Here is a 24,155-nt window from a genome sequence, read left to right as displayed (position 1 = left end):
AGATCAATAATAATATTACCTAATTTTAGTGAGAGAGAAAAATGAACAACTTCCTAAATTAGTTCTGAGGACAGAAGCTAAAGTTCTTTTATCCATCTCTAAGATACTCTTCAGATGCTGGGACTGGAATTGTACTAAGCATGAACTATCTTAACTATAGTTTAATATAGGAGCTTGGAAATACAGACTTTAATATATTGGGCTAAGGAAGCTGGATGGTTTTTAAAATTTAAGCAGCAAATTCAGGGAGTCCCCTGCTCTAAAAGTGCTTCATTGAACAAGAGTGAGTGAACTTTCAGTTCTGAAGAAAAGTACTCTAAATAAGGAAAGATGTTAATTCACTCTATTGACTCACCATCAAATAGCCATCTATGGCTATGATGTTATTTTCCAAACACCCTAACTGTTGACTTTCATTTATTAATTTTAAAACAATTATTAGCACAGTAGGAAGCAACTCTTCTCAACAACCCAAGTTGAAACTATAAAAGTAATATCATAACATCAGCAAAGAGGCATTTATCTCCTAAGGCATCCTTACTTCATGCCTTGATTTTGACATCTTTTCACTCATTTCTTTTAACTTTTCTCCCCCCTCCCCCTCTCCTTCCTTCCTTCCTTCCTGTGTTCATTCCATGGGGTGAGAGGCAGCCCTGATTTCGTTTCTTCTAACCTCTCTCCCCCCCCCCTCCCTCTCTCTCATTTTTTTTAACTCTGCAAAATTCTGGTAACTAGTTTTTCAATAAAGTTGATTTTGTTCTTGGAGACAGGCCATACTATAGCATCAGCCCTTTTGTGTGGTGCCCTTGAGCATTAGCTTTCAAAATAAAGAACATTTTGGTTCCAACTCAGCTGCCAACTATTTCAGTTCTGTGATATGCTCCGCCATTAACTGGTCCCTGGAGTTTTGTCTTTTATTACTATGCCAACAAATCTCAGATGTAAATTTTTTCTTCAGCCACAGGTGATGTGTATTCCCTCTGGGGTCAGTTTCAAGCATGGAGACCTCAAATCTCTCAATTCTAGATGATGGCTTTAATTCGATATCTGCCCCTGTTATTATGAATCACATGGGGATTATGTCCCTTTCATTTCCCTCCAGAGAATTTCCCAACAATTTTATAGTCCAAGAACTGGTTGAATTATCGAGGGATCCCTCCTGAGAGGGAGAATTATGATAAAAGTTTCAGCTCTGCTCTTTGGCCAAATCCTCCAGGGGAGACTTTGGGCAGAGAAATAGGGATTTTTGGGACAGGCAAGGTCTGTGCTCTTGAATGTCCATCTCTCTCCTTTCCAGATGAAGCTGAGTGTTTCTCTGTGTTTGAATCAGGAAAGACACTGGATCATATTCCACCTTGTGAGAGTCCTTTGAATTCTTCTAATTCTTCTTTAGAAACAGGAAGGGGATTGATTGATTCGCCCCATGAATGATGGACCTCCTGCTTCTGTTTCTGATGCTTCTTTTCTCCCATCCAGTCTCTGGGAAGCTGGGAATGAAATGCCCGCAGAATTCGGAGCACCAAGATGGAAAACGACCACAGAGCTTTTATAGCCCAGGAGACCATCTCATCGGTATAGTCGCCACTGGAAGGGAAATATTGCATACAAACTTGCTTTTCAACGTGGCTCCTTCTCTTCAGTTTGTTTTTCGTGATCCGTAAGTCATTCAGGGTGATAGAGTTGCACTCCCTCCATTCTAACACTCTCCTTCTTTTCTGTTTTTTATTTTTCATTTATTCCTATATTGGGGATTGTGTCTAATTTCCTCAATGATTTTGATTTCCTTGGTTTCTCTCTCTTGTCTGATTTTGTGAAAGAAACTCAAATCGAAAAAAAGGCCTGAAAAAAAAGCTGAAAAGGCTGCAGATTATTTTCCTCTCTCAGTTCAATCCTTGAATAATGAGTTTTATTTAAAGTAGTGGTGGAACCAGTTGTAGTTGTTGTACCTCAGCCAATTCCCATATTTGTATAACTGATCATTGCTTTTGGATCAATGTTGGCTTAAGGTTCAGTAGGCTTTTGGAGGCTTATATATTTTTAAAAAGTATTTGTTGGTGCCCATTATAATAACATTTTTTTTTACAATAGGGATATTTATGGTTTTCCAAGCGCCTTAATATACATTTTCAACATTCAAATGATCAACAAGAATTCCCAGCTCCTGCACAATCTCACACTGGGCTACAACATCCATGACAACTATTGGAGCACTTTCCGCACTTCAGATGCCTTGCTGGACATTCTCTCCACTGGAGAAGCCAATGTCCCCAACTACAGCTGTGGAAGGAAGGACAACCTTCTGGCTCTCCTTGATGCAGCTTACAGGGAGATCTCCATCCAGGCATCAACATTAGGAGGCACCTACAAAGTCCCACAGGTTTGTGTGTGTTTTTCTCCATCTGGTAAAGTGAGGGGTGAGTGGTGGTGGGTGAGCAATAGATGCAATCATGTCTTCTCCATGGAATCCAAGAGCTGCTTTTCTCCATATTAGCAAAAATGTCAATATTTTACCCCTTTATGTTCATGTTGAGATTAATCATAAAAGGCCTGAAATGCAAGCAATTCAGTCCCTGGAAAAGACATTCTACCAACTATTTGATTGATCAAAAAATATCCCTGGTTGTTGGGGCCTCTGTTGGCATCTTCATTTTCACATATAAAAATGTCTACAATATCCAGTCAGCTTGAAGTTGGCAATAGTAGCATTTTATCTGATTAAAAAGTGGAATAAAAAGAAGTCTAGCAATTATAGGCCAAATTGACTAGGAGATATTGTGGCTAAACTTTATGCCTGGATCCTCTTAATTAAACTTGAGAAAAATGTATTCCTTGCAGAAGAACCAGAAGGTTTTAGGTAGTGAACAGCTATATAGATTTTATAAATATTGCATGTCAATAATCTAATATTGCTAACAATTTGTCTTAAAATCTCTTATCTATATCAGCAAACTAAAACACAGTTTGCTGGTTTTTTAGATGTTAGTGCATTTGTCATAATTAACAGAGAAATATTATATAGGAAATTGATTGCCCTCGAAATGGAACTCAGCCTGTTGGCCCTGATCCAAGCTCTTTCTCCAGGTCCTTGTTTAAGAAGGAGGTTTGGGTTCAATGGAGCCATGAGAAGAAGAATTGATACTTACCAAGGAGGAAGGGAAGGATGCATATTTGAACCCTTGTTAATCAGTCTAGATATTGACAACTTACTTCAACGAATGAAGGATCCAAACACAGATCATAAATAAATGTTATTTCATTTTTTGACAAAAATTACTAAATTAGTGGACCAGTGAAATGCAGTGCACATAGTATACAGTACTTGGATTTTAGAAAGGCTTTGACAAAGTAAACGACCATCTACTTCTTCGAAAGCTAAAAATATGGGGGATACACAGCATCACCCCCAGATGGACTCAATGGAACTACGTCTGCATGGAGGGAAACAAGCAGTGAGAAGGTTCCATTTTAGGCCCAGTACTCTTCAACATCTTCATCAATGATTGGATGAGGGATAGATGGGGAACTCATCAAATTCATAGATGACACTAAACTGGCAGGAACAGCCAACACCCCAGAAGATAGGCTGAAGATCCAGATGGATCTAGAAAGACTTGAATCCTGGGCCTATCTAGCAAAAGGAAATCCAATGTAGAGAAAAGTAAAGTCTTACACTTAGGCTAGAAATACCAAATGTACAGGTAGAGATTAGGTGAAACCTGGCTCAATAGCAGGAACTTTGAAAGGGATCTTGGAATCTTAGTGGACAATCTCTCAAATGTGAGCCAAAAATGTGTGGCAGCAGCCAAAAAAAGCCATTACAATCCTAGGCTGCATCAACAGAAGGAGAGAATTCAAATCACGTGAAGTATTGGTACCGCTTTATAATGTCATGGAAAAACCACCCTTGGAATAGTGCATGGATGGAGGACCTTTTCAGCATCAAGTGATCTTGTCAGGGATGCAATCTGGAAGAGGAGTTGCACAGTGTACATGCCAATGTATACATGTGAACCAGACAGCTCCTCTTACCGTTTCTGGCATGCACCCATATGACAATCAGCTGGCTGGTGTGCATCCACTCGCAGAAACCGGGAGACCAGCTCTTCCACTTCCTGGCACTACTGTACACACAGAGGCCAGCTGATTGTTGCACACACATGCGCACCAGAAACCCGGAAGAGCAACGGGCAAGGCCACGCATGCCAGGTGACATGGCTCTGCATTCCACTCAGCCCAAGCTAAGAAGCTGAGGCAGAGGGCGCCATTTCCCCCTCCTGGGGCCTCTGTGCATCCCGCTTTTGGCTTCCCCAGTCCCCAGAAGTACTGTGCCAGCCAAAAATTTTGGTCTTGCTTTACAGCTTCAGTCCGTGGGGCTTGCGAAGGGAAGTCCTGTGCTCAGCTGGTAGGTGGGGGCTGAAGGGTGGGCAGGGTGATTCGGGCGGGGTAGCCTCGTGGTCCCACGTGGGCCAGATTAATGGCTTCGGTGGGCTATATCTGGCCTGTGGGCCATAGTTTGAGGACCCCTGGAATAGGGTCTCCTTCTTGAGCAAAGGGTTGGACTAGAAGACCTCAAAGGTCCTTTCCAACCCTTTTATTTTGTTATAACTTCTGTTATAGGTACATATGTTTAGCATGCTAAATATCTATTGGAATATGCTGATTTACACTATGATATTATCATACTTACACATTGGATTATATACCCTGTGAGGAAGACTTGGGTTCTTTTCTCATAATAATTATCTGATACTTAATAAATCAAAATCAAAAGTTATGGTCTTTGGGAAATGACATCCTAGCCATAGATGGTCAGCCAATGGAGCAAGTAGGACCTTTCCTTACCTGGGGTAGTTTTCTCTGAGACTGAATCTTGGCTCCCTCATCATCAAAGGAGCTCAGTTAGATCAAAGACAGGAGTGAAAGTGGTGCTTAAAAGAAAACCTCATAGCTCTCCAGCTTCCTCAGCCCGAATTATGGAAGTATGTGAGGCCAAGGTTTCCCCCATGTTCTTACATCAATCTGATGTTTGGGGTTTCAGAGAGAAACCACCAGCAGAACCAACTGAATCCCAGCCACTGAGGAATATCTTGGGGTGGACAAAAGGACTCCAGCTGTGACAGTTACTGCGCATGGGCGAGAAAGATGGCTGCTGAGTCCACCGCTCAGCCCCGTACTGCAAAGAAATATCGTAGAGAGGAGGAATTGGCGCTTCTGGAGCTGACCCAAGGGCGGTGAGGCCGTTCGAATGTCCAGCGGCCCCGGAGCTGACAGTAGAACGGAAAAATTCGACCCTTCCGAGCTGCCAGCCCTGAAAGACGCCGGCACTGTTGGCCGCGGATGCCGCCTAACATCGCGGCTTGAACGAAAAGCGGCTTGAACAAAAAGCGCGGCTGGAACGAAAAAAACTCGCGGAGGCTGGCAAGAAGAAAACGAAAGTTGCTGAGAGGAGAAACTGTACTTGGGACGGAGCGGAGGGAAGTGGGGGCGGTGCAAACGTCCTATGATCCGGAGCTGGCAGCGGATCGGAAAGATTTTAATTCTCCGAGCTACCAGCCCCGAGGGACGCCGACATTGCTGGTTGTTATTGCCGCCCAACATTGCAACATTGTAGCTTGACCTTCCCTCTGTGTTTGCCGCCGCCCGCTGCCGCTGAGCTGTTGGTTCGTTGCCATTGGCCGAGGAAACGCCGCAGCTCGTGGATGTCACAACTTTGTTCGGTCTTTTCGAGATTTGCAGTCGGACTATCGAGGGTCTCACGGTCCCCCTCTATCCCCCCCCTATCTCTTGCTTCCTGCGGCCCACTGCCTGTTGGCCTGCTGGATCACTGGCGGCAGAGTGTTTTGGGTGCACCGCGCCTGGCGAACTTGGCGAGCTGGAAGACTGTATGAGTGGATGACCTTGGGGGGGAGTTTACTCTTGGGCCCACCTTTTGACTCTTTGGTGCGCTGGGGCCCTTTGAGAACATTGGGCCCGACCATCGAATGGGACGCCATTCCCCCCCCTCCTTCTTCCATCTGAGGCGAGTTCCTTTCCCTCCTGTTTCTCGATCTTTGGAACAGATACTAAGGGGGTGGTTGGGAATGAACCCATGCATCAGGCCTTGTTCATCATGGTTGACCTCCTGGCTCTCACTACTGCAGCTGACACTCGAACTTACTCTATCTCACAGTTACCTCCCCCCTTGGACTATATTGAACTCTCCAGAAGGGCCTCCCTCAAGGTGTGGCCCTCCCCTAGGAGAGGGCGGAAGACACCCCTGGATTTACATTTTTATTTTATACTATATTGGACTCTCTACCAGCTTTGATTGATAACATAAGCCCAGTACAGACTCTGTGAGCCAGCGCAATTTTTAAATTGGTATGTTGAGTGTATGGGACTGGATGTGATAGTGTGAATGACCCACTTTTTATTATTAATATTGCTGTATTTTTGTATTTTTGTGTTTTAACTATTGCGTGGGGATTGTCTGTGCGTGTGCCTGAGTATGTTTGATTCGGAGGACCTGCCGGGGAATGCAGGGGTCATCGGGGTGGTTGGGGGGACTATGCCCACGGGAGAGGGTCGGAGCATTGCGGTCATAACAGGGAGAGGCAGATACGGCGGGGACTTTAGGGCTGGCCATTACCGGGGAAGGAGGGCTCGCTACATCACAGAGATCCCTCCTTCCGGCCCTATGAGTCCCACTCCAAGGTCAGATGGCGTGAGTAATCAGGACCCTGGGCTCAGGCTGTTGTTGCTAAATGCCAAGTCTGTTGTTAACAAGGCTCCCCTCGTCCGGGACTTAATTTTAGATGAGAGGGCAGACCTGGCATGTATTACTGAGACATGGCTGGGCACGGAGGGAGGAGTCCCCCTCGTAGAGATGTGCCCAGACGGGTTTCAGGTGCTTCATCAGCCGAGAGCCCAGGGAAGGGGTGGCGGTGTGGCTATCATTATCCGGGAATCTTTAGTACCTCGTAGGATCCCTGCTCCAGAGCTTGTCGAGTGTGAGTCCCTGCTGGTGAAGTTGGACCTCAAGGGTCAAGCGGATCTGCTGCTAACGTACCTGCCTCCCAACTGCGTTTCAGCAGCCCTCCCCTCGCTCCTCGAGTCGGTAGCCGAGCTAGCAATTGAGTTCCCCAAGCTTATGGTTTTGGGGGACTTCAATTTGCCTTCGCTCGGTGAACACTCTGATGGAGCGCAGGAGCTCATGGCTTCCATGACAGCCATGGGCTTGACCCAGGTAATTCAGGGCCCAACCCATTCAGCGGGTCACATGCTCGACCTCGTATTTCTCTTGGAGCAGTGGACTTGTGATCTTGGTCTGAGGGGTAATGAGATCATACCCCTGTCGTGGTCAGACCACTGCCTACTGAGGCATGATTTCCGGAGGCCAAACCCCCACCGTAGGGAGGAGGAACCGACCAGGTGGTTCTGCCCCAGGCGACTTATGGACCCTTTGAGGTTCCAGACGGAGCTTGGGGTTATTCCTGATACTCTCGCCCACAGTTCGGCGGAGACTCTGGCTGCTGCCTGGCACTCGGCAGCATCAGAGTCCCTTGACCGGATTGCGCCACTACGGCCCCTCCGGGTCGGCGGATCCCGGAGGCCTCCTTGGTTCACCGAGGAGCTCCGGGAGAAGAAGCGCCGGAGGAGACGCCTAGAGCACTTGTGGAGGTCCGATAAGTCCGAAACGAACCGAGCACTTCTAACAACATGCACCAAGGAATACATCAGGGCATTGAGGACAGCTAAAAGAACACATATTGCCACCTTGGTTGCGTCCGCCGAGTCCCGCCCAGCCGCCCTGTTTAGGATAACCCGCTCCCTCCTAAATAGGAGGGATGTGGGGGACCCCCTACAGGGTAGGGCTGAGGAGTATGTCCAGTTCTTGGCGGACAAGGTTGCTCGGTTTCGGTCGGACTTGGACTCCACCCTTGCAGATCCAGCCGAGACACAGGGGGATAACTTGGCAGACCATCTCTGGGCTGAGTTCCAGGATGTTGCCTCAGGGGATGTGGACAAGGCCATACGAGCTGTGAGTGCCTCCACCTGTATACTGGACCCGTGTCCCTCCTGGCTGGTTGCCAACAGCAGTGAGGTGACACGAGGCTGGATCCAGGCGGTCATTACCGCCTCCCTCCGGGAGGGGCACTTCCCCGCCGCACTTAAAGCGGCGGTGGTGAGACCCCTCCTGAAGAAACCATCCTTGGATCCAGCCGTTCTTAACAACTACCGCCCAGACTCCAACCTCCCCTTTGTTGGGAAGGTTGTTGAGAAGGTGGTGGCCTTCCAGCTTCAACGGTCCTTGGAGGAAGCTAATTACCTTGACCCCTTCCAGTCCGGCTTCAGACCTGGTTACAGCACAGAAACCGCTTTGGTCGCATTGACCGATCATCTCTGGAGAGCCAGGGATGGAGGCCATGCGTCCATCCTGGTTCTCCTTGACCTCTCAGCGGCTTTCGATACCATCGACCATGGTATCCTTCTGCGACGACTGCGGGAGGTGGGAGTGGGAGGCACTGTTTTACGGTGGTTCTCCTCCTACCTCTCGGACAGGTCGCAGTCGGTGTTGGTTGGGGGGCAGGGATCGTCCCCGAGGCCCCTAACTTGTGGGGTGCCGCAGGGCTCGGTCTTATCCCCCCTACTATTTAACATATACATGAAACCGCTGGGCGAGATCATTCGGAGGCACGGGATAAAATACCATCAATACGCGGACGACACACAGTTGTATCTGTCCGCCCCGTGCCAACTCAATGAAGCGGTGGACGTGATGAACCGGGGTCTTGAGGCCGTTAAGAACTGGATGAGAGCTAACAAACTGGTGCTCAACCCAGACAAGACCGAGTGGCTGTTGTGTTTCCCTCCCAATAATTTGGCCAATGTTCCATCACTCAGGCTGGGGGGTCAAATTTTACACCCCTCAGACAGGGTTCGCAACTTGGGAGTCCTCCTGGACCCACAGCTGACTTTTGACCATCATTTGTCAGCTGTGACCAGGGGGGCATTTGCCCAGGTTCGCCTGGTACGCCAGTTGCGGCCCTACCTGAATCGGGAGGCCCTCACAAGTCACTCGAGCCCTTGTGATCTCTAGGCTGGAATACTGTAATGTGCTCTACATGGGGCTGCCCTTGAAGAGCATCCGGCGACTTCAGCTAGTCCAGAATGAGGCCGCGCGAGTGATTGTGGGTGCACCGCGGTTCGCCCACATAACACCTATCCTCCGCGAGCTGCGCTGGCTACCTGTTGATCTCCGGGTGCGCTTCAAGGTGCTACTTACCACCTATAAAGCCCTCCATGGTAGTGGGTCTGAATACTTGAGAGACCGCCTTCTGCCGATTACCTCCCTCCGTCCCATCAGATCGCACAGATTGGGCCTCCTCCGAATTCCATCCGCCAGTCAGTGCCGACTGGCGACTACGCGGAGGAGAGTCTTCTCAGTAGCAGCTCCGACCCTTTGGAACGATCTCCCCGTGGAGATTCGTACCCTCACCACCATCCAGACCTTCCGCACAGCCGTCAAGCTCTGGCTATCCCGTCAGGCCTGGGGATAAGATCCCAATCCGCCCCGCCCGAATGCTGAATGAATGTTGTGTTTTACTGTTTTATTTATTTTATTCACGAATTTTATGTTTGTCTTGCACTCCCTCCCACGAGTTGTAAGCCGCCCTGAGTCCCCTCAGGGAAAAGGGCGGCCTATAAATGCCAAATAAAACTCTAAAAAAAAAAAAAACAGCTGCTGCCCCTCAGAGCTGATTTGGGAATTTTCACAATTTCTGCTTTGTCTAAAATCAGAAAATATGGGTATTGGGATAAAATTTAATCTATAGAAACTGACAGACTCAGAAAATTGTGGCTGTTAGAACAGAGAAAACCTCAATTAAAGATACAATCTTGCTAATATTCTGTCTTTAATATTTTAAACAATGTCTAATTAAGAAATTATTCTAATGCTTTCCTGAGAACAAGATTGGATTTATTAACATCTAATATTGTGGACTTGATCTGACCCCAAATATAACACATAACCTGAAGGCTCAGGAGGACTAAAAACGACCCTATGAGCAAACTGGAAGTCTGTTCCCAGAGAGCCTCAGGGGGGGGGGGCTGTTTTCGCCCTCCTTAGGCTCCTATAAAACCTCTGGCGCCTGGGAGGGTAAAAAAAGCATGCAAAAAAGGGGGGTGGGTGCCTGTTATGCACACATGCATGCTGTGTGTGTGTGCCACACATTGCATTATGGGGTGCGGCACGCCCACGCATGAACCCCCTGAGCTCCCCCACTTATGGCACGTGAGCCAAAAAAAGTTTGCCATCGCTGGCCTAGAAGTTTTATCCATGCAGTTGGCACCTTAGGTTACAATGGAGCGTCTCTCACCAGCAATTTAACAAAAGGTGAATTAGGTTACACTCTGTGTATGCTCTAATCCAGTGATGGCAAACCTTTTAGAGACCGAATGCTCAAACCGCAACCCAAAACACACTTGTTTATCTCGGATTGCCAACACGACAATTTAACCTGAATAATGAGGTTTTAGTTTAGAAAAACAACTCATAGGTGATTAATGTCTTTTCTCTGAAAAAAGCCCCACAATAACAGCACTTTCAATGATACAAACACCTTTTCATTGAAAGGTAAAAGTTTGCATTTGGCGTCCTTTTGATTAATGTGACCTTTGCTGTTGATGTACAGATAACTTTTCTAACCTTGACTCAGACTTTGGAAGTTTGAGAGCAACACATGCAGCACTCAGGTCATCTGTTAGTCCAGGGGTGTCAAACTCAATTTCAAAGAGGGCCCCATTGTGGTTGATTTTGGAGGCCATGGTGGGCATGCTCTCACTGCTGCTGTGCTCACTCTCCTTGGTTGCCAATGGTGTGTGCAGGAGGGCAAAGTATGTGGGTCAGAGGGAGGCCCACTCTCTCTCCTTATGAGACCTAGCTTTGTAACCAAAGCATCCTCAATGATAGGATGGGAGACCACCAGGAGAGGTCAGGAGGAGGGGACAAGGGGTTGGTAAAAGGCAGCAGGGCTGCTGGAGATCAAGTGATAAGGCAGAATTTACCTCACACACCCAATCTCTCTCCTTATAATCTCCTTCCTTCCCTTCTTTTTCCTTCCCTCTTTATTATTTCTTCCCCTCTTCCCTTCTTTTTGCCTCCTTGCTCTCTTCCCCTCTTTATTATTTTTCTTTGTCTTTCCTGTCCCGACTGGGATGCTCAAATGCAAAAGGAGAAACATTCCTTGCCTTGTGATCAAATGGCACTATTGCTAGTAGTTTGTGGCTCCCAGGTTGGTGCAAGAAGCTTTCTAGGGCCAAAATGGGGGAAAAAAAACCCTGCGCTTTCTGCACCCCATTTTGGCCCTGGAAAGCCTCCTGTACCAACCTCAAAGCAAAAAATAAAAGATAAAACCCCTGCAACTGTTTTAAGGCTGAAGGAAGCCTCCTACTGAGCGAGAAAGCACTGGAGGCCCAGACCATTCATTCCAGCCCACCGGAGTTTCCTGCGCAATGTGAGCACGTACACACACACACACACACACACACACAGACACACACACACACACTGCATACTCACACGTCCCCCGCCCTGGCCCCCCACAAAGGCCAGAAAACCAGCTGGCCGGCAGGAGGTGCGCCTGCATGTGGATGCTAGTAGAGCTGGGCTGGGGTGGCTGGAGTGCCAGGAGAGGACGCTCTGCATGCCACAGGTTCCCCATCACGGCTCTAATCCTTTCAATTCCTTTTCCAGATCAATGATGTAGAAGCTTCAGAGGCTCTGAGTGATAAAAGCAAATTCCCCTTTTTCCATCATATGAAGCCCAAAGAAGGATTCCATTACCCAGCAATTGTCCAGCTGCTCCTCCACTTCAGATGGACCCTGATTGGCCTCTTTGCTTCAGACACAGAAAAGGGAGAGAATTTCATGAGGACTTTTCCTCCTGTGCTTGTCAGGAATGGAATTTGTGTGGTTATATCACAACTGTTCTCAACAACTGGACATACAGCAGCCCTCAGGGATTCCCTCTCTAAGTGGAGACAAGTCAACGTCTTTGTTCACTTCATGGAATTGGAATTCATTTGGGAGAGAATTCTTCCTTTCCATTTAACTTTTATGCGTCTCCCAGGACCCATTGAGGGGAAAGTCTGGATCCTCACAAGCTTTAAAAAGTATAAAATGGACAAGCGCAGACTTCTCAGATACATCCATAGTATTTGGAACTTTGGTTATATGGGGAAAAAAAAGCCAAAAGATTCTGCCTTTGAACCCTATTTCTTTCCGGAAGAAAAGTTTCAAGATCATTATTTTCATTGTTCTCTTTCAAAGAATGTCTTTTCTGTCAAAGGCCGCAGAAGATGCACCCAGAAAGCCCCACTGGAGACCCAGTGGAAAAGGCACATAAAAAGGGTCCAAAATTACTACAGCCATTACAGTCTCGCGAAGACTCTGGCCCAGGCCCTGAATGCTGCTTATTCCTCCAGATCGAGGAGGGGAAGGAAGGAGGGAGAAAAGATCTTGGGGTCTCCAAGGCTGCAGCCATGGCAGGTAAGGGGGTCCCTATATGGATCCATTAATCTTAGACCCTTTGGAGGAGGAATCCAGAGGAGAAGGAGGGGAACCATCTCAACAGATCTGGCCAATTTAATTACTCAGGGAATTAATGGTTCCAAAGAGTAGATACCATGGCATTTTTATATTTAGCACTGCTAATTGGAAAATGCTGTATTCTTCTTAAAATAAATTCCTGTTGTTGTGGGGTTTGTGATTAGCCTGGTGGAATTCCCCCTTTCTTCCGTCCCCATTGCAGGTGGGTCTGTGTGCAGCTGGACAGGCAGCTGAGCCCCCCTATTCTCCTCCAATGAAAGGGAGCCTGGCGTGGATCTGAATGCTTTATTGGGAGAAGAGGGCAGGTGAAACTGAGGAGATGCAAAGAGTGGAAATGAAATAGAAAGACAAGATAGGCAGCTTTAAGTAACAGCCAGCAAAGAAGCAGCTGGAACCTCTCCAGAGATGCTCCGTGTGAGGGACGGAGGCCGTCTCCGGATGACCAGGGGTCTCGGTCACAGCGGCTGCTTCCGTCTTCTCCAAAGGCTGACAGAAAATGGAGTCTGGCTTCAGACCTTAGAGTTAGGCTTATCTGTCCCCTGCCACTAGGTGGCGCTACAGCAACAACAGCACAAGAGTTCCCGTATATTTCAGAATATAAGACGCACCAGTTTCCCTCAAAAAAGAGGCTGAAAATCTGGGTGCATCTTATACATCCAATACAGCTTTTTGGCCTCCCAAAGCCCCGCCCCCTTCACCAAAATGGCCCTGCATACCCTTATGCAAGCTTCCAGAGAGCTCCTCGGGGATGTGGAGGGCATTTTTGGTTGGGGGGGCAAAAATGGACTATTTTTGCCCCCCGCCCCAACCCCAGCAGCACTCTATAAGCCTCCATATGGCTATGAATGCATTTTCTTTGACAAAAATGGGCTTGTTTTTGAGAAAAATGGGCCATATTTTGCTCATTCCCCCCTCCACCAGGAGCATTCTGCAAGTCCCACCAAGGCTATTCATGACTTTTAAAAAAAGGGGGGGGGGTCGTTTTCACAAAAACAAGCTGTTTTGGAGAAGTTTGCAGAGTGTAAAAACTTTTTTTCCCCCTCTTGGAAAGCTCTTTAACTGGTTGATGAGAATTACATTGATTAAGTGCTGTGCTAGGAGAAACAAAATCTTAAGTGCTACAGATTGTCAGCAATTTCCTTCTCCAGCACATGGATAAATACACCTGGAAACATCTACCTCCCTACCTAACTATTCTCCCTTCCTACCTACCTACTGTATTTCTCTCTCTTTCTCTCCCTCTACCTACCTACCTACTTTTTTTAAAAAAAAAATGCCTCTTCAAAACCTTGGTGTGTCTTATACTCCGGTAAATCTTATACTCCGAAAAATACAGTACATGTTGTGGCATAACAACCTTTATAAATTTAGAGGAAACCCTGAGACCATCTAGCCAAACCCCTCCTCTCTGTAGGAATCCCAGTTCACGCTTCTCTGACTGATGGCTGCTCAGTCTTTACTCTCAGACGATCCATGAAGAGGAGACTGAACTTCTCTGCTTTACTGGCTCAGCTCTAAAACAGCTCATCCTTTTATCATATTTTTTTATCTCATTCAGTTAAAATCTCCTCTCTTGTAATTGAATTCACTTTTTCCATGTCTGACACTCTGGAATAAGCGTGAGCAGATCTTACACTCGTGTGTAACAGGAGTCAGTTATTGGAAGAGGGTTCTATCCAGTGGTGGGATTCAAATCTTTTTACTACTGGTTCTGTGGGCATGGCTTGGTGGTCATGTGACTGGGTGGGTGTAGCCAACTTGACATCACTCACGTCAAGAGGTACCTTGCCTGGCCTCTCCTTGCGTCAACAAGATACAATTTCCCTGTCTATTTATTTACTACTAATGAACACCCAAAATACACAATTTAATCCTATGTATATATGCCATATGTGTACATACATATTACAAGGTATAGTGTGTGTATAGGCACACAAAAAGATACATTACTTTATACACTGTATGTGTATACAAACACACACAGAGAGCTCTTCTAAAACTATACACATTCAACCTCACTTATTGCGTTTGGAAAAAGACACCCAGAGTCCACTTTCTGCCACATATTTAACTATCACTTCTGCACATTAGAACATTACACAGGCCTTCAGATGTTCTTCCCTAGCCTGCACATGACTGTTAGAGCCAGGAGATATTATGGATTGAGTAAAATGTGGCAAAGCTCACTTAACAACACTCTTGCTTAGCAACCAAAATGTTGGGCTCAATTGTCATAAGTCAAGGACTGTCTCTGCCTTCCTCTGCATGGCAGCCTTGTCCTAGTAAACTCCTTCCCTTTTCTGGCAATTTTCCTCTCTGTTAGAGGCACCAAAATAATCCAGAGGATATAAGATCTCCAGCTGGAGCAGAGGGTTGGACTAGATGGCTTCCAAGGTCCCTTCTGACCCTACTAGAGCAGGGGTTGGACTAGAAAATGACCCCCAAGATCCCTTCCAGCCCTTTCAAACATTGTTGTGCTGTTTGAAAGAGTCTTCTGAAGCTTCTGTGTCCTTCCTTCCTCTCATTTTCTCTCTCTCTCCCTCCCTCCATGTATCTATTGACCCATCCATCCAACTATATCTCATTCACTTCCTCCTTCCTCCTTCTCTTTCTTTCTTTCCCTTCCTTCCATAACTCCCTCTTTCTTTCTCTCTCTCCTTTCCTTTCTTTTCCTTTTCTTTTTTCAATTCTTTCCTCTTTCTCTCTCTTTCTCCCCCTCCCTTTCCTCCTTCCAAAGCTAGGAGATCCACCTGAAACAAAAACTCCTTTGGATGAAACTGCCCATTTTACACACACACACACACACACACACTTCCAACCAGCTTTGCGGCTCCCCTCATTGTTGGATTTTAGTGGTGGGCCGGTGGCCGAAGTCCTTTCCAAGCACCCGGCAGCATCGCTGGCATCCCAGGAAAGCCCGGCTGATTAACTTACTGGGACACACTTCGATCGGTGCCTCTTCTGTGCAGGCAACCTTCTCTCTCTGGAGCAGGCAGAGAAGGGGGACTTGCAGGCATAAGAGTGTGAGTCTGTGTGTGTGAGAGAGAGAGGGGGGGGAGGAGAAAAAAGGAAAAAGAGAGTGAGAGTGAGGAATCAGAAGCTTTTCAACCTTGTGGGCTGCCTGGGAGGAGGCGGAAACGGAGCGAGGGCCTCTCCCTGTTTCCTCTGGATCTCCCTCCCTCTTCCCCAAGTTTTTCTTTCCTCCCATCCATTCTCTCCCCCACTCCTGAGAGGGAGGCGACCCTGCTTTGCCTGGGAGTTTTCTGGGCTCTGGAAGGGGCAGCGGGGGGGGGAGGGTTGGGTTCCCCAGAACTTCTTTGGGAGAAGAGTCATTCTGAACTCCGCGTTGGTTGCAGAAACGCAAAGGGGTGGGCAGCCTTGGAGGGCCTGTTCATCCTTCCCCTTTTCCTCTCAGCCCTGCAGAACCAGAAATCTCCCCCCCCCTCCAAGCAGCAACTGAGACTGTGCAGGGGGGAGGACGGGGGGGGGGGGGGGCAGGAGAAGAAGTTCTGAAAGATCCCAATTCACTATCGGACTGTCTGACTGCCGCTGCTGGAGTGGTCGGGAGCAGCCTGAGGTGGGCATTTGGGAGCAGACCAAGATGAGCAGGAGGCCACGGCAAAGGCAGGCAAATAGCCACGTGGTCGAGGCAAGGGAGCCAAGCAGCAGCTGCAGCAATGACTCTAAGGCCCCAGCCAAGTCCTGCGAGGCAAGTAGTGATGGGGAGAGACGTGGCCAGGCAGAATTTTTACTATCGGTTCACTCGAATCGGGCCGTCTGAATCCCACCACTGGCTGTATCCTCCCTTCCCCAACCGAGAGATTGTTTCAATTGGAAAGGGGGCTCCCAGACTCCTCTTGATCTTTAGCTCTTCTCTTTGCTGTCTTTCCTCAAGGCTAAGAGCAGCTCCTTTCAACTCTTCCTTGGCTTCATTCTCCTTAAGCTCACATAGATTTTGGCCAAATTCTCCTCCATGTGTGATGCCTGCAAGGGGACCTGGTCCTTGAGTTGGGGTCTCCCCACACCAGAACCTTCACTTCCTCAGATTCTTATGGCTGCATTTGCCTTCTTTCCATGGACATCACCCTGCTGACTCAGATTCTGTTTCCAGTTAACTACGATTTTGAGATCATTTTCACAAACATACATATCAAATTTGGTATCCTTCATGTTTCTTCCAGTCCATCATTAATGTACTTATATGAGACTCTATTGTTAGTGAAGTCCTAGTAGATAAAAATCAGATATTTTTCTACTGCTTTTTACTTATGAACCCTTCTCTCTGTGTTAATCATAAATATTGTTTCTGGACACTTGCTATTCCTCTTATAAAATTTTATTTTATTCAAAAAGGTAAAATACAAGTTTTGGAAAATAAAACTATTACAAAGACAAAACAAAACTAGATAAAACATTAAAAACAGACAAAGACATGCATATTGTCTCCCCAATTGAATACAATACAGCAATAATAGTTTCTCCCACTTGCAAAATAGGCCCACAATTATAAACTATATATCTACTGGACTTGTCATCTATCTGCTGTATATAAAAAACATAGTTAACAGGCAATCCAACAATAAAGTTAAATTTCAAAACTTCAAAATTGTCGGTTATCTGCTATTGTATTTAACTCACAGAAAATTTCTACCACAGACCAACACAATCATTAACTCTGATCCATCCATAATCTGTCCAGGGTTAAACATCTTTGTTTGATTCTTATAATAAAAATACATTTCCTCAAAATTTTAATTAGAATCTTTCCCAACAACTGCTTTCCATTCCCCAAAGTTATAGGATGTCCTGTAAATGCAAACAGGACCTTTGTTGGGAAGGTTGTTGAGAAAGTGGTGGCCTCTCAACTCCGACGGTCCTTGGATGAAGCCGATTACCTAGACTCCTTTCAGTCGGGCTTCAGGCCTGGTTACAGCACGGAAACTGCTTTGGTCGCGCTGATCGATGATCTCTGGCGGGCCAGGGATAGGGGTCACCCCTCTATCCTTGTGCTCCTTGACCTCTCAGCGGCCTTCGATACCATCGACCATGGTATCCTTCTGCGACAGTTGCAAGAGGTGGGAGTCGGAGGCACCGTCCTTCGGTGGTTCTCCTCCAACCTCTCGGACAGGTCGCAGTCAGTGTTGGTCGGAGGGCACAGATTGACCCCAAGGCCCTTCAACTATGGGGTGCCGCAGGGTTCGGTCCTGTCCCCCCTCCTATTTAACATCTACATGAAGCCGCTGGGTGAGATCATACACGGGATTAAGTACCACCAATACGCAGACGATATGCAATTGTATCTGTCTGCCCCGTGCCAACTCAGCAAAGCAGTAGAAGTGATGTGCCAGTGCCTGGAGGCTGTTAGGGTCCGGATGGGAGCAAACAAGTTGGCATTCAATCCAGACAAGACCGAGTGGCTTCTGATGTTCCCTCGCAAAGATTGGCCAATTATTCCATCTCTCAGGCTGGGGGGTGAAATTATACGTCCCTCAGAGAGGGTTCGCAATTTGGGAGTCCTCCTGGATCCCCAGCTGACTTTAGAACACCATTTGTCAGCTGTGACCAGGGGGACCTTTGCCCAGGTTCGCCTGGTGCACCAATTGCGACCCTACCTGGATCGGGAGGCCCTTCAGACAGTCACTCACGCCCTTGTGACCTCAAGACTGGATTATTGTAACACGCTCTACATGGGGCTGCCCTTGAAGAGTGTCCGAAGACTTCAGTTAGTCCAGAATGCAGCCGCGCGAGCGATTGTGGGTGCACCCAGGTACACCCACATCACACCTATCCTCCGCGAGCTGCACTGGCTACCCATTAGTCTCCGGATCCGCTTCAAGGTGCTGGTCGCTATCTATAAAGCCCTACATGGCATCGGACCTGGGTACCTGAGAGACTGCCTCCTGCCGATTACCTCCCATAGAACGATTAGATCTCACAGGTTAGGTCTCCTCCGGATTCCATCTGCCAGCCAATGTCGGCTGGCGACTCCCCGGGGGAGAGCCTTCTCTGTTGCAGCTCCAGCCCTCTGGAATGTCCTCCCCGTGGAGATCCAGACCCTTACTACCCTCCCGGCCTTCCGCAAAGCCACCAAGTCCTGGCTGCTCCAGCAGGCTGGGGGGCTTGTGAAACATCCAGCCCCACGGAAACTGTGAATGTTACGTTTTTTTTAAAGTGTTGTCTTTGTCTAGTTATTTCCCCTTCCATTGTCTATTGTGAGCCGCCCGGAGTCCTTCGGGAGTGGGTGGCATACAAGACAAATAAATACAAATACAAATACAAATACAAACACAACTCTTAAGACTTGTTTTCCAGTTAAATATGGCAAATCCATTCCCCAATCTCCCTCAATCTTCTTGAAAGGATCCATTTCATCAGTCATCCGTTCCGTCCACTTTGAGTCTTCGGGGTCCATGGCCTCTCCAGCCATCTCCAAGCAGCCTCCCTTCAAACCAGACTCCTCCTTCAGGGATGCCAGCAGCAAGTTAAGTTCCAGTCCATCCATCCAATCCATCCGATTCAACAATTGTTGCTTGCTTCTGATTATCGCCTTTAACTTGATTTAAAACCATTGTTATTTTATCAAACTTTTAAAATGAAGTTTCAAATAAGGCTTCTAAGTTGAAAGACTTTATATTCTTTAAATCACATCAAATTAGCTTATTCTAAGATCCTATTCATTACCATATTAATGACAACATAGAATAATTGATGACCAAAGGCAAATTTGTATCCATCACTTTTAGATTTCATAAGAAAGATTAAAAAGGGTTAAAAATTATTTGAGTATCATTTTGAAGACAGTTTTTATCCACTTAGTTATCATACCATCCACCCCTCAGGTTTCTAATCCTATCGCAAAATTATTTCTGAGTCCTTTACTGAAATCCAGTTCTATCACCTGAGTTCCCATAATCTATTTAGGAAGTGTAATGATGTGTGAGAATGATTTTTGGGATGAGGGGAAGAGAGGCTGCCTAGGGAAGGATCAGATAAGAGGGGAGAATCCGGCAGCTGCATAACGGGAGAGAAAGAAACTCCGGATCCTCACTAACTTTTCAGACTGAGAAAAGAGCTGGTGGGAGATTTCTTCTTTCACATCTGCAAAAAAAAAATTTAATTGTCATATTACAATCAAGTAGAATTAGCACATTTAGAAAAGTTTTCCATCAGGATGACCAGGGAGAAGATTAGCCTGACAGCTTTCTTCTTGATCAACCCATGCTTTCTGGGAAACCTGTTGTTTTCAAAGAGTTTATGGATCATCTTTTATTTCTCTGTTCATTTTATTTGCCATTTGCTCTAGAATGTTCCCTATAATTGAGGAATTGTGTCGATTATATTTTCTTTATATTTTGTCACTAAATGATTGACAAATTTTTCTCAAACTTTTTCATTCACTTATGAAGATAATGGCAGTATTTCTATCCTATTTAACCATATTTGGAGATTAGACAATTGTAGAAGAAAGATTCAGTGTGGGATAAGAAACAAAGTTTTCTGCTTTTCAAATTCTTGGATGTTCCCATTCTAGTTTCATCCCTTTCTGGAGAAGAATGAATTTTGGAATATTTCTAATATTAAACTATACTTTGACCAAAATGGAGAGATAACAGCAGATCTGCACATTCCTGGCTTCTTGGTTCACCCACAAAAGCATCCCACAAAAGAGAATCTGGCGTATTTTGAAAGACAGAGACTTTCTATCGAAGAAAGTGCTCTTTCATGGCTAAAGTTTCTCAGTAAGGTGAGATGAATTTTGGTGTCTTTTCTCTGTTTTCCAAAGCCTGAGGTCCCATTTCAAGTGTGCAAAGCCCTGAGTCTCCAGGGTGGTTGGCATCCCATGCCAGTTGGTGTTATCTGATTGTAGTTCTTCAACAGACGGGACCTACAGTGAGTGGAGGGGCTTTGCCATGTTTTATGGAAATCTTTCAAGATCTTACTGGTCAGAGGTTTCTTCCTTCATCACAGTTGTATTCTTTATTGAAAAATCTAATGGGATAGAAATTTCCTAAATCTTTTACAATAAATTTTATTCTCAGTTTTAATATGAATATATCATCATATGTAAATCTTTTTTCAATTCCATCTCTGCTGACTTTATTAAGTAGAAAAGTCATTTATTGTAATGTTAAATGCCAAAAGCAAAAGGGAGGAAGTAAATGAAGAATCTGCCAGTAGTTAGTTATATCTCCTGCATCTTCTTAGTAGTAGTCAGGTATTTCATATATACTTACACGAAGACCAGAGGCTATTTGGCTAATGTCAGTGTCTATCTCTATTTTCCGTGAATGTTGACTACTAAGACATTTTCTTTGGCTTTCTTCATTTTTCTGCTCAGTCCCTGCCTCAGTCCAACTGTGCGGAAAATTGTCATCCTGGATTTGTCAAGAGGGCTCGAGAAGGAGAGCCAGTTTGCTGCTATGACTGCGTTCCTTGTCCGGAGGGGACCTTCTCCACTCAGGAAGGTGGGTCACACTGAGGAAAATGGGAGGCTTTGTGGAACTGGATCCATCCAGAAACTTTTCATGAAAGTGCAAGTTAAAAGACACAAGCTCAGCTTTTTTTAATTTTTGACATGCAGAATTTCTTATCTAAAAGGAAGTAAATCAAAAAGTCTTTGAAGGAGGAGCTGGGAGAAGATGGGAGGAGGGGGTGGCAGACTGGGCAAGCTTTACTAATAGCAGAGGAAACATCTCTCCTGTTTTCTAGTCTGCATATGTGCTGCTAAGTTCACCTTTCTAGGAAGATCTGAGTTCTTTGAAACTTAATGAATTGTTTTAGGTCCACCTTCTGAAAGACCTTGCAATTCACTGTATATTTGGATCCTCCCCTTGAGGATCACTGAAAAGGTGTCACTGGTCCATAATGTGGTGCTGTGGATAGTTATGGGGGCAACTCATTGCACAAATATTCTGCCAGTCATGTAGATAAATCAATCAATCAATCAGAGTAGAGCTGGAAAGGACCTTGGAGGTCTTCTATTACTACCCCCTGCTCAAGCAGGAGACTTGATACCATTTCAGACAAGTGACTGTCCAGTCTCTTCTTAAAAACATCCAATGTTGAAGCACCCACAACTTCTGGAGGACAGCTGTTCCACTGGTTAATTGTCACTGTGAGGAAATTTCTCCTGAATTCCATATAGCTTCCAGATGTTACAAGATATTGTAGGTATCTTCTAAGTCCAGTATATTAATTGCCATGTGGCAGGACTCTAAATATTTGTGTAAAAAGATATATGATTCATTATTAACCTGTAATAATGTAGCTTCCTATGAATTACATTACACATTACACCAGAAATAATTAACACCCTCGGACTTTCCTCAACTTCATATACCTAGCTACTTTTTAAAAAATTACATCTTTCTTATGGTATTTTTAATGAAAAATAAAAGGAACAAAATATTTTAAAAATTGATTTTTGGTTTCTCAGATGCAGAAAAATGCACCAAGTGTCCAGATGACAAATATCCAAATGAGTCCAGAGTCCAATGTATCCCCAAAGCTATGGCCTTCCTGTCTTATGAAGAACATCTAGGCATCATCCTGGTCTCTTTTGCCCTGCTCTTGTTCCTAACTACAGTCCTTGTTTTAATTATCTTCATTAAATATGGAGAAACTCCCATTGTCAAAGCCAACAACCGGGACCTCTCCTACATCCTCCTGGTCTCCCTCCTGCTTTGCTTCTTGTCTCCTTCTCTCTTCATTGGTCAACCAAGGAAAGCCACCTGCCTTCTCCGACAAACGGTTTTCAGCATCATCTTCTCAGTTGCCGTTTCTTCTCTCTTGGCCAAAACCATCATGGTGGTGCTGGCTTTCCTGGCCACAAAACCAGGAAATCTGGTGAAGAGATGGTTGGGGAAGAGCTTGGCCAACTCCATCATCCTGTCTTCTTCTGCAGTACAAATTAGCATCTGCTCCATCTGGCTGGGAGTTTTTCCCCCCTTCCCTGACTCTGACCTCCACTCCCAGCCTGGAGAGATCATCCTGCAATGCAACGAAGGGGCCATTGTCATGTTCTACGTCACCCTCAGCTACATGGGCTTCCTGGCTGCCATCTGCTTCACGGTGGCTTTCCTGGCCAGGAATCTGCCTGGGGCCTTCAACGAAGCCAAGCTGATCACTTTCAGCATGCTGGTCTTCTGCAGTGTCTGGGTGACTTTTGTGCCCACCTACCTGAGCACCAAAGGGAAATACATGGTGGCTGTTCAGGTCTTCTCCATCCTGGCCTCCAGTGCTGGTCTGCTGGGCTGCATCTTCATCCCCAAGTGCTACATTATCCTTGTGAGGCCAGAGCTGAACACAAAGGAGCATCTCACAGCCAGAATAAATGTAAAAACATGAGACATAACACCATGAGTTTAAAGAATTGTAAAGTTTCCTTTTATTTGAAAGAACACATTATTTCCACTTAGAGAGTATGCAGGAGTCAAAGAAAATCATATCTATATTTTGGGGAATGGGGAATGATGGAATGCCTGGAATTCTTGTAACTCCCTTCCCTTTAATCTCAATAAATCTTGCTAAAGTAAAAGTCTTTCAGAGGAATTTGCTGTCCAGCAGCTGCCAATGAACATGGCACCTTTTAAGAATTCATTGGAACAATTATTCCTACTGACAGCTTCTAAATGTGTATCTGTGTGTGAGTGAGTGAGAAGGAAAAGAGGAAAGATGGAAGCTGTAAGAACCAACCTTCAACCATGTTGTATGATAATCTCCATGAGAGCCATTGCTCTTCCCACTAAGCCAGAGAGGTCACAGGGCTCCAGGTCTTCTCTCTTATGTGTTGTGGCCCGCTGGCAGCCAGCAGAGCTGGCAGCAGAGTCAGAGAGTGAGGAGGTTAGGGAGGAACATGGGCCAGTCCTGGGGGCTGAAGAAAGCTCAGACAAGTGCTCTGCATCAGAGGCAGAGAGGGAGCTAGACAGCAGTGAGGCAGAAGAACACCTGGAGCCTGTTCCCAGCGTGCGCATGCTCAGAATTGCCAGAAGAGAAGAACAATTAAGAAAGCAGGGTCGACTTGGGAGTAAAGCCACACCTTAGAGGTGATTGGCCCCTCCCATAGGAAACAAAAGAGGAACGAAAGGGGAGTGGGCTTTTGCAGGAAACAATTTGTTCATTCAGTCCGGAAAGTTCTGTTTGTGACTATAAGAGACTCTGTGCCAAGTGTGGCCTTGCCTTCCGTTTGGAAACTAGTTATCTGGCAGCTCTCCGAGCGAGATAAGGTTCGTGTTGATAAACATTCCTCTGAAAGACTGTTTGCCATGCCTTGCTGACTGTGAATGAAAGGAATTCACAGTCGTGTAAAGAAAAGAGGTTTTGCAGGGACCAAGACTTTGCTTCTTGCTTTCTAAGGATGCCTGGCTCAGAACAAGTTGGTCCAGTCCTGTGCAATGGGATTTTCTATGAGATCCACCATCTTCGCTCCATCCCTCTATTGGTTATTTTGCAACCGGTTCTTCCCCCAACACATTGGGCTAGAATGAGGCTGGAGTCCAGGAGATGTGGGTGGAGAAAACCTGGAGAATGAGCCACACTACATCTTGACCAGAATGGAACTGCC

The 24,155-nt window shown here is 46.1% G+C and overlaps 1 protein-coding gene across 1 annotated transcript; it reads left to right on the top strand.

Moving 5' to 3' along the window:
* Positions 1 to 1,430: 1,430 nt before the first annotated feature.
* LOC148042477 (vomeronasal type-2 receptor 26-like) lies at positions 1,431 to 23,074 on the top strand. The gene is made up of 6 exons (XM_087701870.1): positions 1,431 to 1,657; positions 2,089 to 2,377; positions 11,738 to 12,532; positions 20,124 to 20,336; positions 20,931 to 21,057; positions 22,029 to 23,074. The coding sequence occupies exons 1-6, from the start codon at positions 1,431 to 1,433 to the stop codon at positions 22,937 to 22,939; spliced, it is 2,562 nt and encodes an 853-aa protein (XP_087557996.1). The 3' UTR covers positions 22,940 to 23,074.
* The last annotated feature ends 1,081 nt before the right edge of the window (positions 23,075 to 24,155 follow it).

The sequence above is a fragment of the Thamnophis sirtalis genome, unplaced genomic scaffold (genome assembly GCF_051295495.1).
Source record: "Thamnophis sirtalis isolate CommonGarterSnake01/CBP01778 unplaced genomic scaffold, rThaSir2_p1.2 scaffold_15, whole genome shotgun sequence".
NCBI lineage: Eukaryota > Metazoa > Chordata > Lepidosauria > Squamata > Natricidae > Thamnophis > Thamnophis sirtalis.
The sequence above is the reverse complement of the archived record's forward strand: the minus strand, read 5'-3'. Positions and strand labels throughout refer to the sequence as shown.